This window comes from Thermothielavioides terrestris, chromosome 6 (genome assembly GCF_000226115.1).
Source record: "Thermothielavioides terrestris NRRL 8126 chromosome 6, complete sequence".
Lineage (NCBI taxonomy): Eukaryota > Fungi > Ascomycota > Sordariomycetes > Sordariales > Chaetomiaceae > Thermothielavioides > Thermothielavioides terrestris.
The window spans coordinates 2,232,579-2,243,340 of NC_016462.1; the positions used below are offsets into that span (position 1 = coordinate 2,232,579).

Here is a 10,762-nt window from a genome sequence, read left to right on the forward strand (position 1 = left end):
AGGGTTTGGTGCTGACCCACGGCGTCCCTCGACGGCCAGCCCCTGTCGTTGTCCTGCATCGCAAGGTGGGCAACCCCTTGTTCCCGGTCCTGGCCTCATGAGTGCCAAGATGCATCGTTTTAGTGTAGCCCCCAGCTCTTCAGAGTGGACGAGTCTGAAGATCATCCATTATTAGCCAGGCAGAAATGTCACCCATGTACAAATCTTATAAGATACCCTGGCGGTCTGCCCTGTCAACAAGCCCATCGTCCTGCTCGCACGGCCGGCCGCAGCTTCATTCATCGCAGCAAAGCTTCAACAAGAGGAGCTTTTCGCCATTTGCCTCAAGTTACAGTGCTACACACACACACAGCTTCACGGCCCAGACGACCACTTTTCCCCGGCCGTCGCGTATATCTGGCCCGGTCCCCCTCTGGCCCTGCTCTCAAGGAGCTTCGGCGCGCTTGATCACCAATCGGACGACCAGGCACTCCCTCCTGGCCAAGATCCCCTGGCCACCGCAGTCCGACAAACATCAACGGCTCTCGTGTCTTCCGTCAGCCTTTCTTACCCCCCCCCTTTCCCTTATCTTACACGGCGCACCAGCTCTTACCAAATCCCGAATAAATTCGCCGCGCCCCCCTCCCCGGCACTTTCATATCCATCACGTCCACCATGGAGCACACGCCGCCCCCTTCTCTCACCAGGTCGCCAGCGTCCCCCGCAAACACCTACTGCCCTTCGGAGGGGTCGTCCCTTGACTACCCGTCCCCGGGCCTGGTTGAGCAACAGTACAAGCTCTCGTCGATGTATGGAGACCAGTCCTGCGTGACCCCGTCCATGAACCCGGAGATGTCTCTTCCCCCCCTCGATTCGATGGGCCACCCGGATTGGAACAACACGACCGTCATCCACCCCGGGTCATCTGCGTCCGGCATGCCCAGCATCTTGTCGGCGGATTACGAGACGTTCGGGAGCTTCCCATACAGCCACGATGGCTATCACCCTCACTCGCTTAGCCACCCGCCCTCGATCCACGCCGCGACGCCGCCACCCACTGCTTCTGCCCCCAGGTCCCCTGCCGCGCCGTTGAGGACGCCGTACACGCCCGCTACCTCGGTGCCCGGGCCCATGACCCCACGGGTCAAGCTGGAGGGGACTTCGGACTACAGCCACAGTACCGAGGCGTCGCACTACCCTTCGCCGCGGTCGGTCCAAACTTCGTACCAGTCTGACAGCGGGCCGTACGCGGCGAGCACCTCGACCGGTTACCTCTCGGATAGCGGGTCGACGACATGGCACAAGCCCGAGTACCAGCCGGTCGAGCCCGATCACTTCTACCCCGGGCCGCCGCCTCCGCAGCCACCCGCCTTCCTACATGACGCCAGGAGACAGTACCGGGTGACCCGGCCGCGGCGGACGCCGCGCCGCCTGACGACCAAGGAGGAGGCCAACTTCCAGTGCGAGGTCAAGGGCTGCGGCAAGCTCTTCAGTCGCAGTTACAACTTCAAGGCGCACATGGAGACGCACGACGAGAAGCGCGAATACCCGTTCCCGTGCCAGGTGCCCGAGTGCAACAAGAAGTTCGTGCGCAAGACGGACCTCCAGCGCCACCACCAGAGCGTGCATCTGAGGGAGCGCACGCACAAGTGCGACTACTGCGGCCGCATGTTTGCGCGCAAGGATACTCTGAGGAGGTGAGTCCAGACACGGGCAGCAATGCATAACAGGACGCTCGGGAGTGAACGGGCTCTTGCTAACTCGCAGTCCGCCTCTAGGCACATGGAAGACGGCTGCTCCAAGAGATTCGACATCGGCACCCTCGACCTTCGCGCCGACGCCTTCGACAGCCTGCACCCCAGCACCCGCACAATGGCCCCACTGGGGCCCCTGTTGCCGTCGTCGGGTGGCCTACCGCCCATGGCCACCCCGCCGCTCTGCAGCTCCAGCGTCTTCCCCTCTTTGCCCCCGACAATGCGACCCCGGGAGCCCCTCGCCGCAGGCGACCACTCGCAAGGCCACAGCTGGGGAAGATGATGCGACCCAGTGACGGGTGCAACAAAGCAGGAGCTTTTCTTTCTTTTCTTTCTTTTTTTTTTCTTTCTTTCTTTTCTGTGGACATATTTCATACTCTCTGGGTAGATACCAAGCAGGCGTCGAGGACAGGACTGGTGCGCTTAAGGGCTGGGATATCATGTTCTGCACGCTTCTTTTCTTTTCTTGTACGAATACATGTATCAGTTACGGCGATGGCAAGATCTGACGGGAATGCGGTGTTCGGTTCGGCTATACATTGGGAGGCTTAGTGTTGTCAAGACCTTCTTGACTTCTTGATTTCGGAGGGCAATGAGCGGCCTGTTTTTTTCTGCAAATCTCACTTCTTCGGTCCACACACACTGTATGCATACCTGGTATGTTGCAAGCAAATACACCAAACACACGAGACAGACAGACCCGTCTATGAGCGACTGCACCACCCAATTTCAGAAACAGAGTGAAGTGCAATTCCTCCGCCCGCGTGATCCCACGTCATCATGTCTGCTTTCCCGGCGACCGGCAGTTGCGAGGCGGACCTCCGAGTCGCGATCGATCTCGTTCCTGTGCCGCAGCCTCTTGGATCCCGCTCCGCCGCTAGACGCTGTCCGCTTGTGCAGCGGCGCAGCGGCGCAGCGGACCAACGGACCAACTCCCGCCAAACGCTAACTAACGTTAATCGCTCCACATCGCTAGGGGCTCCAACTCTTGGCGCCGGCCAACCGGGCATGGTGCTCCACCTCCGACCCGACGACCGAAAAAAATCGAATCGCGCCAAATACGCTCAGCAGTTCGTTTTCTTTCCTTGCTCGCTCCTGCTGTTAGGCAGGTGCGTATACCAGGATCGGCAGCAGTTTGCCCTATGGGCAAACCGAAGCTCGACGGAGACCCCTGGCGACATGCCCTGGTCGGTCGTGGCTGCTCGGCCAAGTTGAGCGGTCATTTCAGCGGCGATCGTGTTCGTGTTGATTATTGGTCAGCTGTGGGAGCGGGAAGGCAGTAAGGCTGCATAAGCCCTCGCTCCTTCCCATCAGCTCGCCGAATCCTCCTGCATGGCCCGCTTTGCCTTTGCCGATTTTCCCCCTCCATTTAGCACTCATCAAATCTCTATACCACCCAAGAGCGAGGAAGAGAGCCTCAAGAATATTGCTTACCCGACAAATTGCAGCGAGACTGAACACCTGGGGGTTGCGGGTTGCCTGGTCGGATCGCGGCTTACCCGGCGACGGCTGCAGCTTACCCTCCCACATGCCCACGTCATTGGATCGCCCCGCCAGCTGGTCAAACGACGAGCGAACCGGAACGTCGGATAGGGCTTACACGGCAGAGAGTACTTCCGTACATAGGTCACAGCTCTCCAACCTGAGCACACTCCGAAATACGCCAAGAGCTCACGTCGTGCATGAAAGGTAAGGAAGAGGCTCGCAGGCGATTATAAGCTCGGTGAACAGATATAGCTCTCTGTGGTACGTAGCGCTGCCCGCGTCAACGCTCTGGCAGGGCTGGGAGGTCGAGAGCGCTGAGCAGCCAAAATGACGGCCGGAACATCCGCACGCTTCTCATTCCATTCCTTCCAATCTCAGAACCGGAAAGCTCGCGTATGTGCACAGAGACCAAGAAGCTTGTGTTGGAGACGAGTCGAGACGGCCGGATGTCTCCGTCCGGCAAGGGATGAATGGCCAGCGCACGGTACTGCACCAGGCGAAAAGGCCACTGCCGTCTGCGAGCCCAATCAGAAGACGTCAAGACTTCAAGGTTGCGAGATTAGCCCCGGCACCACCCAGCTGAGGTTCAACGGTTTCGCAACGCCTGTGAGCATGACAAAAACCGGGGAGGATCGCCCACACCCCACCCCCCAGCTGAGTGCAGGGCGGAGGGCGCTAGTTAATGTCTCGAGGCATTTTTTCTTGCTGACGTTGTTCATTGTGGCAGCGAAGCGACGTCAAAGTGTCAACCCATGTCAATTGGTCGGCAACAATGATTTGGAAGGACGGCGTGGGGTCAAGCGGAACCCGTGTGTCGTGTATACTACACTCCTACACCGCACTACTCTGCAGAGCTGTTGTGCTCCATCGGTCTTATCCCTCAGCCTGGCCGAGTTACACAGCGGCCGCTGCGTGATTCTGGCCGCCCCCAAACTCAGACTCCTTCGCCTGTTTTTTCTCTCTTCGTCCAGGCTTGCGAGCGGACATACAAACCTGGAGGGTATTCCATACACCCTCGACCAAGACTCGGCCGAGGGTGAGGTGAGAACGACCCTGGGCGGCGTGGCGTCACCGCGAATCCTGCGGGCAGTAACTTAAGGTGTGGCCCGTACATACGAAATGTGGATGGCGGAGGGTCGCGATTGGCTCAACAGCCGCCTCGCACTCTGGAAGGGTTGCACTGCAACCATCAGGACCCAAGGAACGCATCGCAATGCGGTTAGGGTGTGCGTCGTGGCGCTCGCTCCGCTTGGCTCAAGCGCATGTTGGCATCGGCGACGGCAAGGAATGTATGTCGGCAACTGCTATACCCTTGCTCCAGGACTAGTCGGCGACTTAACCAAGGTCGAGCGCCCACGATGTAACGAGCGGCGGCCCGTCAGGATGGCGTGCGCGAACTCCGTGGAAGTACGGAATCCTGCGATCGTGTCCTCCTCCCGAGGGATCCGTGCATGCCGTGACTGAATCGCACCCCCTCTGGTTGCTGATTCCGGAGAGCCAGCCTGTTAACTACTGTTATTGTCAAGCAATATAGCCGACCAGCTCGCCGATCATCAGCGCGAAGCGGCTTCGCCTCCCATCATCGGCATTGCGGTGCCGTCTGACTGGCGTTTGTCTTGCTCAGAAACTTTGCGCCCTACACTACCGTAGTTAGTGTATGTACCTGATGTAGGTCAGATAGTTAGTGTCTGCATGAACTACGGATCTACCCTACACTAGTGTACTGCTCTGCCGCTTCCCTGTAGTAAAGTTAGCCCAGCGCCAACAAGGCGTTCATCCGATCCCTCCGACAGGGAACGATCTCAAACTTTCCCTGATATCCGATTTGTACGGCGTACGGTGTGAAATCCGCTTGCCCGTCGGCAGTCGCAGACCCGTTCGGTATCCGAGCGCACGGTTCCTCTTGCTCCCTCTCTGCATGGCGAACGTGTGGCGTTACACTAGTGTAGGCGGCGCACGTGGGATGGATGGAGTTGGGGATCGACTACACTACTGTAGTGAGGTGTAATTAGGAGGTAGATACTGTGTAGTGTAAGGCGGTTTCTGGTCACGAGGCGGAAAGCCCTCCGCTGTTGGCCGCCGCCGCCGGCGTCTGTGCCGCGCGCCGACCGACCGGCTCCACGGCGCGCGCACGTGGGAAAAGCGGCAAGGGGTTTGATTTTCTGAGGTTTTGTGGCTGCGCGAGTGCATGCTTTGGGACAGGGGCATTTTTCTGTTTGTTTCTGGGCTGCGTACGGAGTCCAGGGGTAACTACCTGACTACCCGTCATACACTACAAAGTATACCACCAGTTCTGTTTGGTGCTGCGGTGAGATCAGCCTGGTGGCGGATGACAAGCGCGAGATGACGGATGACAGGCGCAAGATGACAAATGACTGGAAACACGGCTGAGACGGACGGGCGCACTTGACGGACAGGTGGCGCGGCGGTCCCTGGCGCAGTTAGCATAAAAAACGGACATCCCGTCGGCCAGCCGGCCGGGCCCGGGCCCGGGTCCGACCTCTCGGGACCGGCGATGGATTAAGTAATCGGGCTTCTCATTGTCTGTTGTTTTATGCTTAACTTCGGAACACACGTTCGTCTTAACGAGACCTAACCTACCTTATATTTGCGCACGGCCGTCGGCACCTATGTACCTTAGTGTACAGGGTGTGCTTCGCGGAGTGTACTGTACACTATCCGTACTGTGGTAGGTGTTGACGGCGGGAGTGCTTGCGCCTCTCGGCACACGGTACGTAAGGTAAGCACCAAGTGTATTCCGTACTGGACACAAAATCTACTTTGAGATTCTTCCTCAAGCGAGGACATCTCTTTGCTTTTTCCTTTTTCTTCTTGTTCTTCTTTCTTTTTTCCTCCAAACCTTACGTCCGTAGTTTATATCCGTAGTTTATTTCCGGCCAAGGCAAGTATGTATACTTTCCCTCTCTGGGATGGTCCCCTGAGGGAACCCCGCGTTTGGCGAGATTGAACGACACAGGCGGGCAATTGCGGAACAGGCAGCAACAATAACTCATGAACTAGTGTAGTGTACGGAGTATGTCCACTATTTTCATGAACGGCCGGTTCGAGAGATGGCCAATGCGACAGATCGAGCGAACGTTGCTCTCGTCCAGGGCCCTGCCCTGTCCTGCGCGGGGACCGCCTCACCCTGTCTCCGGTCCGGCCTTGGAAGCCCGAGTAACGGATTAACTACAGTTGGTTAGACTTTTGATGCGAAACGCCAGTCCTGGCGGCTGCGATCCCCGGCGGCCGGCTCCCTTTTGGTGATGAAGCTTGTTCCTTGTCCCTGTCCCTCCCCCGCTCTCCTTGTTATTGTTCTGGTCTCACCCCTACCCTTGTCCTTCTCCCGTCGTCCTCGAGCTTAACTCTCCTCGGTAAGGAGGCCTCGGCGGACCGCAACCGTCTTCCGTCGCCCGCTGCCGATTGACGCGCTTGGCTTGGCTGATGCCCTTCGCGATGCCCGGATTTTTTACCCGGTGGAAGCCGTCAACGTGCTAAATCCGCGGGCTGGGTGGGCATCGGAGAATTATCTCCGGCTGGCTGATGAGGTCTGGCGTGCGGTGAGCGGTAACATCTGCTGGTTCCGCCGAGGAAGTCGGTGTTGTCTGTCTCACCTGGCGCCAGCGTGGGAATCACGGTGGTGTCTCCAACCACATTGGCATCCACCCAACTTGTGTCAAAGGGGAGGGGAATAGGGTTGTGGTGCGGCTTCCTCCGTCTCACTGGAGGCGCGAAATTCTCCAGGTGCACCTGACGGGGGCCATGGTTCCCGTCTGCAGGGGAGATATTCTACTTCCCAGCGCGGGAGTCCCTTTCTCATACAAATTAATCGCTGACTGACCAACCGGGACAGCGCCACCAGGGTCACTGAAACGGGGAATATTCAAATACCTGGTACCGAAGCAGGCTCAGTGTTGAATGAGGAGTCTGTGCTACAGGTCGGTAACTGGAAGAAGTTCTGAACAGTATGTTGAAAGCGTGCGTCTGCGGGTGCTGAGATTGACGGGCTTTACCGCCCTCACCCGTTCCGCCCTCCTTGTTTGCACCTCGTGCCGGGTATTACCTTGGAGATTGGCGAATGAGTGAAGGCGATGCTGAACATCGTCAACGCATGTTGCATGCAACGCCCCAAGTCCGCGACATGTGACGGACATCCCATGGCTGAGAGCAGCAGCACGAGTGTGGCGAAGAGACGCATGTCATACAATAGTCAGTGATTAGTCTACTGCAGAAGATCCGACGCAAACATCTCGCCCGGAGGTGGTGTTAGGGGCGACGAACGGTGAAGTAGTGTACACAGTAGTCTTCGAGAAGAGAGCACACCAGTCGGACTTCGTGCCCTTTCTGGAATATGAAGACATGTGCTGCGCAGGGGGGAGAGACAGAAGCACGGCAGCGGATCCTTCAGCGGGTGCGTCCCGTTGCTGTGCCGTCCGTCGTGATCCTACCGCCCCCGCAACTTCGATATCAGGGGCCAAGAAAGGAGCCGTGATGAAGAGATCCAGATCTGTCTGTTGAGAGATTTTCCACACGCCTTCCTGGCTGGCTGACCACCCACCGTCATCCTACACTACGCGGCCAGACCGAACTGTTTCGAAGACCTCGGATTGACGGTGGCTGTTTTCGTCTTTCCTTGGGTGGCTGGGACTCGCATGTAGCGGTCCGAATCTGACTGTATCAAGACTTTGGGATGCTGATGGGAGACAGGATGCACGTTTCGGAGTTCGCCGAATTCCTGGGTAGCCTGCCTGTGTTACTATGCTATGCTCGAGAGGCATTGCAAAGTTCCCAAAGTTCCCATGAGGTTGAGCGTTTGACCGAGGTCAAGGCCAATGGGTGTCGGCGAGAAGATGCGCGGGTTATCGCCACTCGAGGATGGTATCCGCGATACCTGCTCTGCAGCAGTGTAGCTACACCAGTATTGTTCTCCTCAGCAAAGTTCACATTTCACCTTGACTATGCAGTGCAACATGCAGTAGAGAACGGAGTATTCCGGAGTGTTGTTGACGCCTCGCCCCTCTGCCCACATTCCCGACCCCCATGGCCACCCTGGCAGCCCACAAGCTGGCCAGGCCGGCACAGTTGAGGCCACCCAGGCCTGCCCCCTCACAGGAGTGGCGATGCCGTGACGGAAAGGAATACACTAGCGCCGAAACAGCACATCGGGAGGGGCATGGAAGGATCCGTCCGGGGGGTGGCGGGGATCCTGCCGCCAGTCGACAACCAGGGAGGCGACAGTAGTGTAGTGTACACTACACTCCGCAGTATTCCGGAGGTAGGCCTACTCGTAATTCGCAAGATCTGCCATGTATGTACATACACATGTAGGACCCGTGGCAGGAGGGAGGCCGGCTAACGCAAGAAAGCGAAGCGGGCATGCCAGCGGCTGCATCTATCTCGTCTACGGCCTACGTACCTAAGCTTGGATGAACGGGGTGTGTCTATCAGCCCCCGACGACAAATTACAAAAACTGGAGAGCGAGGCCGATATTCATCTCAGGAAGGAGAGAACGAACAGGTTGACGGCAGGACCAGAAGCTGCATTCAATAGTTGCTGCAAACTCGCCGACTGCTACCCCTTCCGGGCTGTAAGTCATACACAGTACAGTAGATTCTCCAGCGCCGGGAGGCTGTCCATTGCAGGACCTCTGCCTCACAGCGGAGTGTTCTTGGCTTGCGTCCAAAAGCTCTCCATCTTCCGCTGGGCAAGGAACTCTCTCGCTTCCTGGTCCGTCTCGCAGACCTTGCTGCCCCATTTCTTAAACATGGGCGCCTTGACCTCGCCCTCGAACACGAGCACGCACTTGTTCGCCGACAGGTCCTTCAGCTGCCCCTTTTCGTCCTCCGCCTTGAGCCACTCCTTCACCGCGGCGCCCTGGCCTCCCGTCCCAGCGGCCGGGCCCGCATCCCTCTCGCGCGAGGGCAGGGACTCGGTCCAGTCGATGCGGCGCAGCATGAGCTTCTTGTAGTTGTTGATGCTGTGCTCGCCGCCCTCGACGATGACGAGGTTGAACCTGGGGTGCATGATGCACACGCCGCTGAGGCCGAGCTGCGTTGCGTTGATGCTGATCTTGTAGCGGTGCTGCCCGTTGGCGAGGCTGCCGATCTTGAACACCAGCAGGTGGATGCCCTTGGCCGCGTCCTTGGCCTGATTCGCCGCAAGCTTCTCGCGCCGTTGCTCCTTGGTCAGCTTGCGCTCCTCGTTGGCCTGCATGTGCTTCTCGAAGCGCGCCGCGATCTCGCGGTTGACGCGCGCTTCGACGGCCGTCGGGTCCTTGACCGCCTCTTCGCCGAGGACGCGCATCAGGTTGGACTTCTTGACCTTCGGCGGCGGCGCCGGCTCGAGGCCGAGCCTGATCTTGGCCTGCTTCTCCTTCAGCTCCATCATGCGCCGCTGCCGCCGGAGCTTCTGCTGCTCCTTTGGCGTCAGGTACATAGGCTTAGGCTCCGGAGCGAGCTTGTCCTGCGGCGGCTCAATCGCGACAGGATGCTGGATGTATAGCGTGACGATGCTATCTGGTGTTGTGAGCTTCATGGACTGCGGGATGTTGCTGTAGTCTTTCCCGTCAATTAACCCTTCATCCCACCACTCCAGGCCTGGCGGCGCCTCAACCACAAACGCTTTCTCGACGTCCCGATCCTCCTCCAGACCCGCCTTTCGGGCCTGTTCCGCGATCCTCTTCTTCATCTCCTCCAATGCGGCTTGTCTCCGCAAAGCGTTGGCTTGCTGGATGTATTTGCCCTTCTGGTTGAAGACCAGCTGCCTGGAGACTCTGGCCTTACCAGCAGGCGCGTTGCTCGTGTCAATGTATGGATTTTCCCGGGGACCGCCGGACGCGGTCGTCGAAAGTCCCGGCGGTTTCCCCCTGGCAGCCTTAGCAGCATCTTGGGCTGATCGCTGGCCCACGGCTGCTCGGAGCGAGTCGGCTGGTTTGAGCGGGGCGCTGAGGTCGGCAAGCGCGGGATGAAGAGGCGTGTTGAGGCCTCCCTTGGCCTTCGCGCTGCTCACAGCTGCCGCGACACGGGCCTTGAGCGCCGCCATTCGGTCGGCAGCCGACTCGGTCTTCTGTATCCTCGACGCCGGGTCATGGCGGGGGCCAAGCCCATCAGGCTGCTGGTTCCGATCCCGATCCATGGTCAGAGCATGTGCCGGTGCCACGGACGGACAGACGATGATGAATGAAGGGACAGCTGTCGGAGGAATGTCGACAACGTTGTGCAGTCGGAATCTGCTGTCCTGCTTGCCTGAGACGTAATCGAAAGCCCGGAGCGATCTGATGTGTGTGCGTTTCTCGGTTCGGCAATAATGATTCGGTCGGTTCGATGTGAGTCGCAGGACTGAATCGCAGGATCTGGATGGCGAGTTGTTGTGTTAATGTTAGAGCCTAATGTTAACTTTTGACTTGCCAAGTTCTGATGGCCTGCCTGAACCTGCCTGCTGATGCAGCCATCACTCAGCTGCAGTGCTGCCAAGCCTTGAGGCGCCAAGCAGTTGGGTAGGTGCCCCACACCGCTGTGCCTGGCATGTGGGGTTCTGCCTAATG

General features: G+C 58.5%; 2 protein-coding genes across 2 annotated transcripts; one reads left to right on the plus strand and one right to left on the minus strand.

Moving 5' to 3' along the window:
- The first annotated feature begins 137 nt into the window (after positions 1-137).
- On the plus strand, positions 138-2,171 carry THITE_2124193 (uncharacterized protein). The gene is made up of 2 exons (XM_003657891.1): positions 138-1,676; positions 1,758-2,171. Exons 1-2 carry the CDS (start codon positions 655-657, stop codon positions 2,014-2,016), a joined length of 1,281 nt encoding a protein of 426 aa, XP_003657939.1. The 5' UTR covers positions 138-654; the 3' UTR covers positions 2,017-2,171.
- Positions 2,172-8,503: 6,332 nt separating this feature from the next.
- Positions 8,504-10,666, minus strand: THITE_2124195 (uncharacterized protein). The gene has a single exon (XM_003657892.1). It carries the CDS (start codon positions 10,351-10,353, stop codon positions 8,872-8,874), a length of 1,482 nt encoding a protein of 493 aa, XP_003657940.1. The 5' UTR covers positions 10,354-10,666; the 3' UTR covers positions 8,504-8,871.
- Positions 10,667-10,762: the final 96 nt, after the last annotated feature.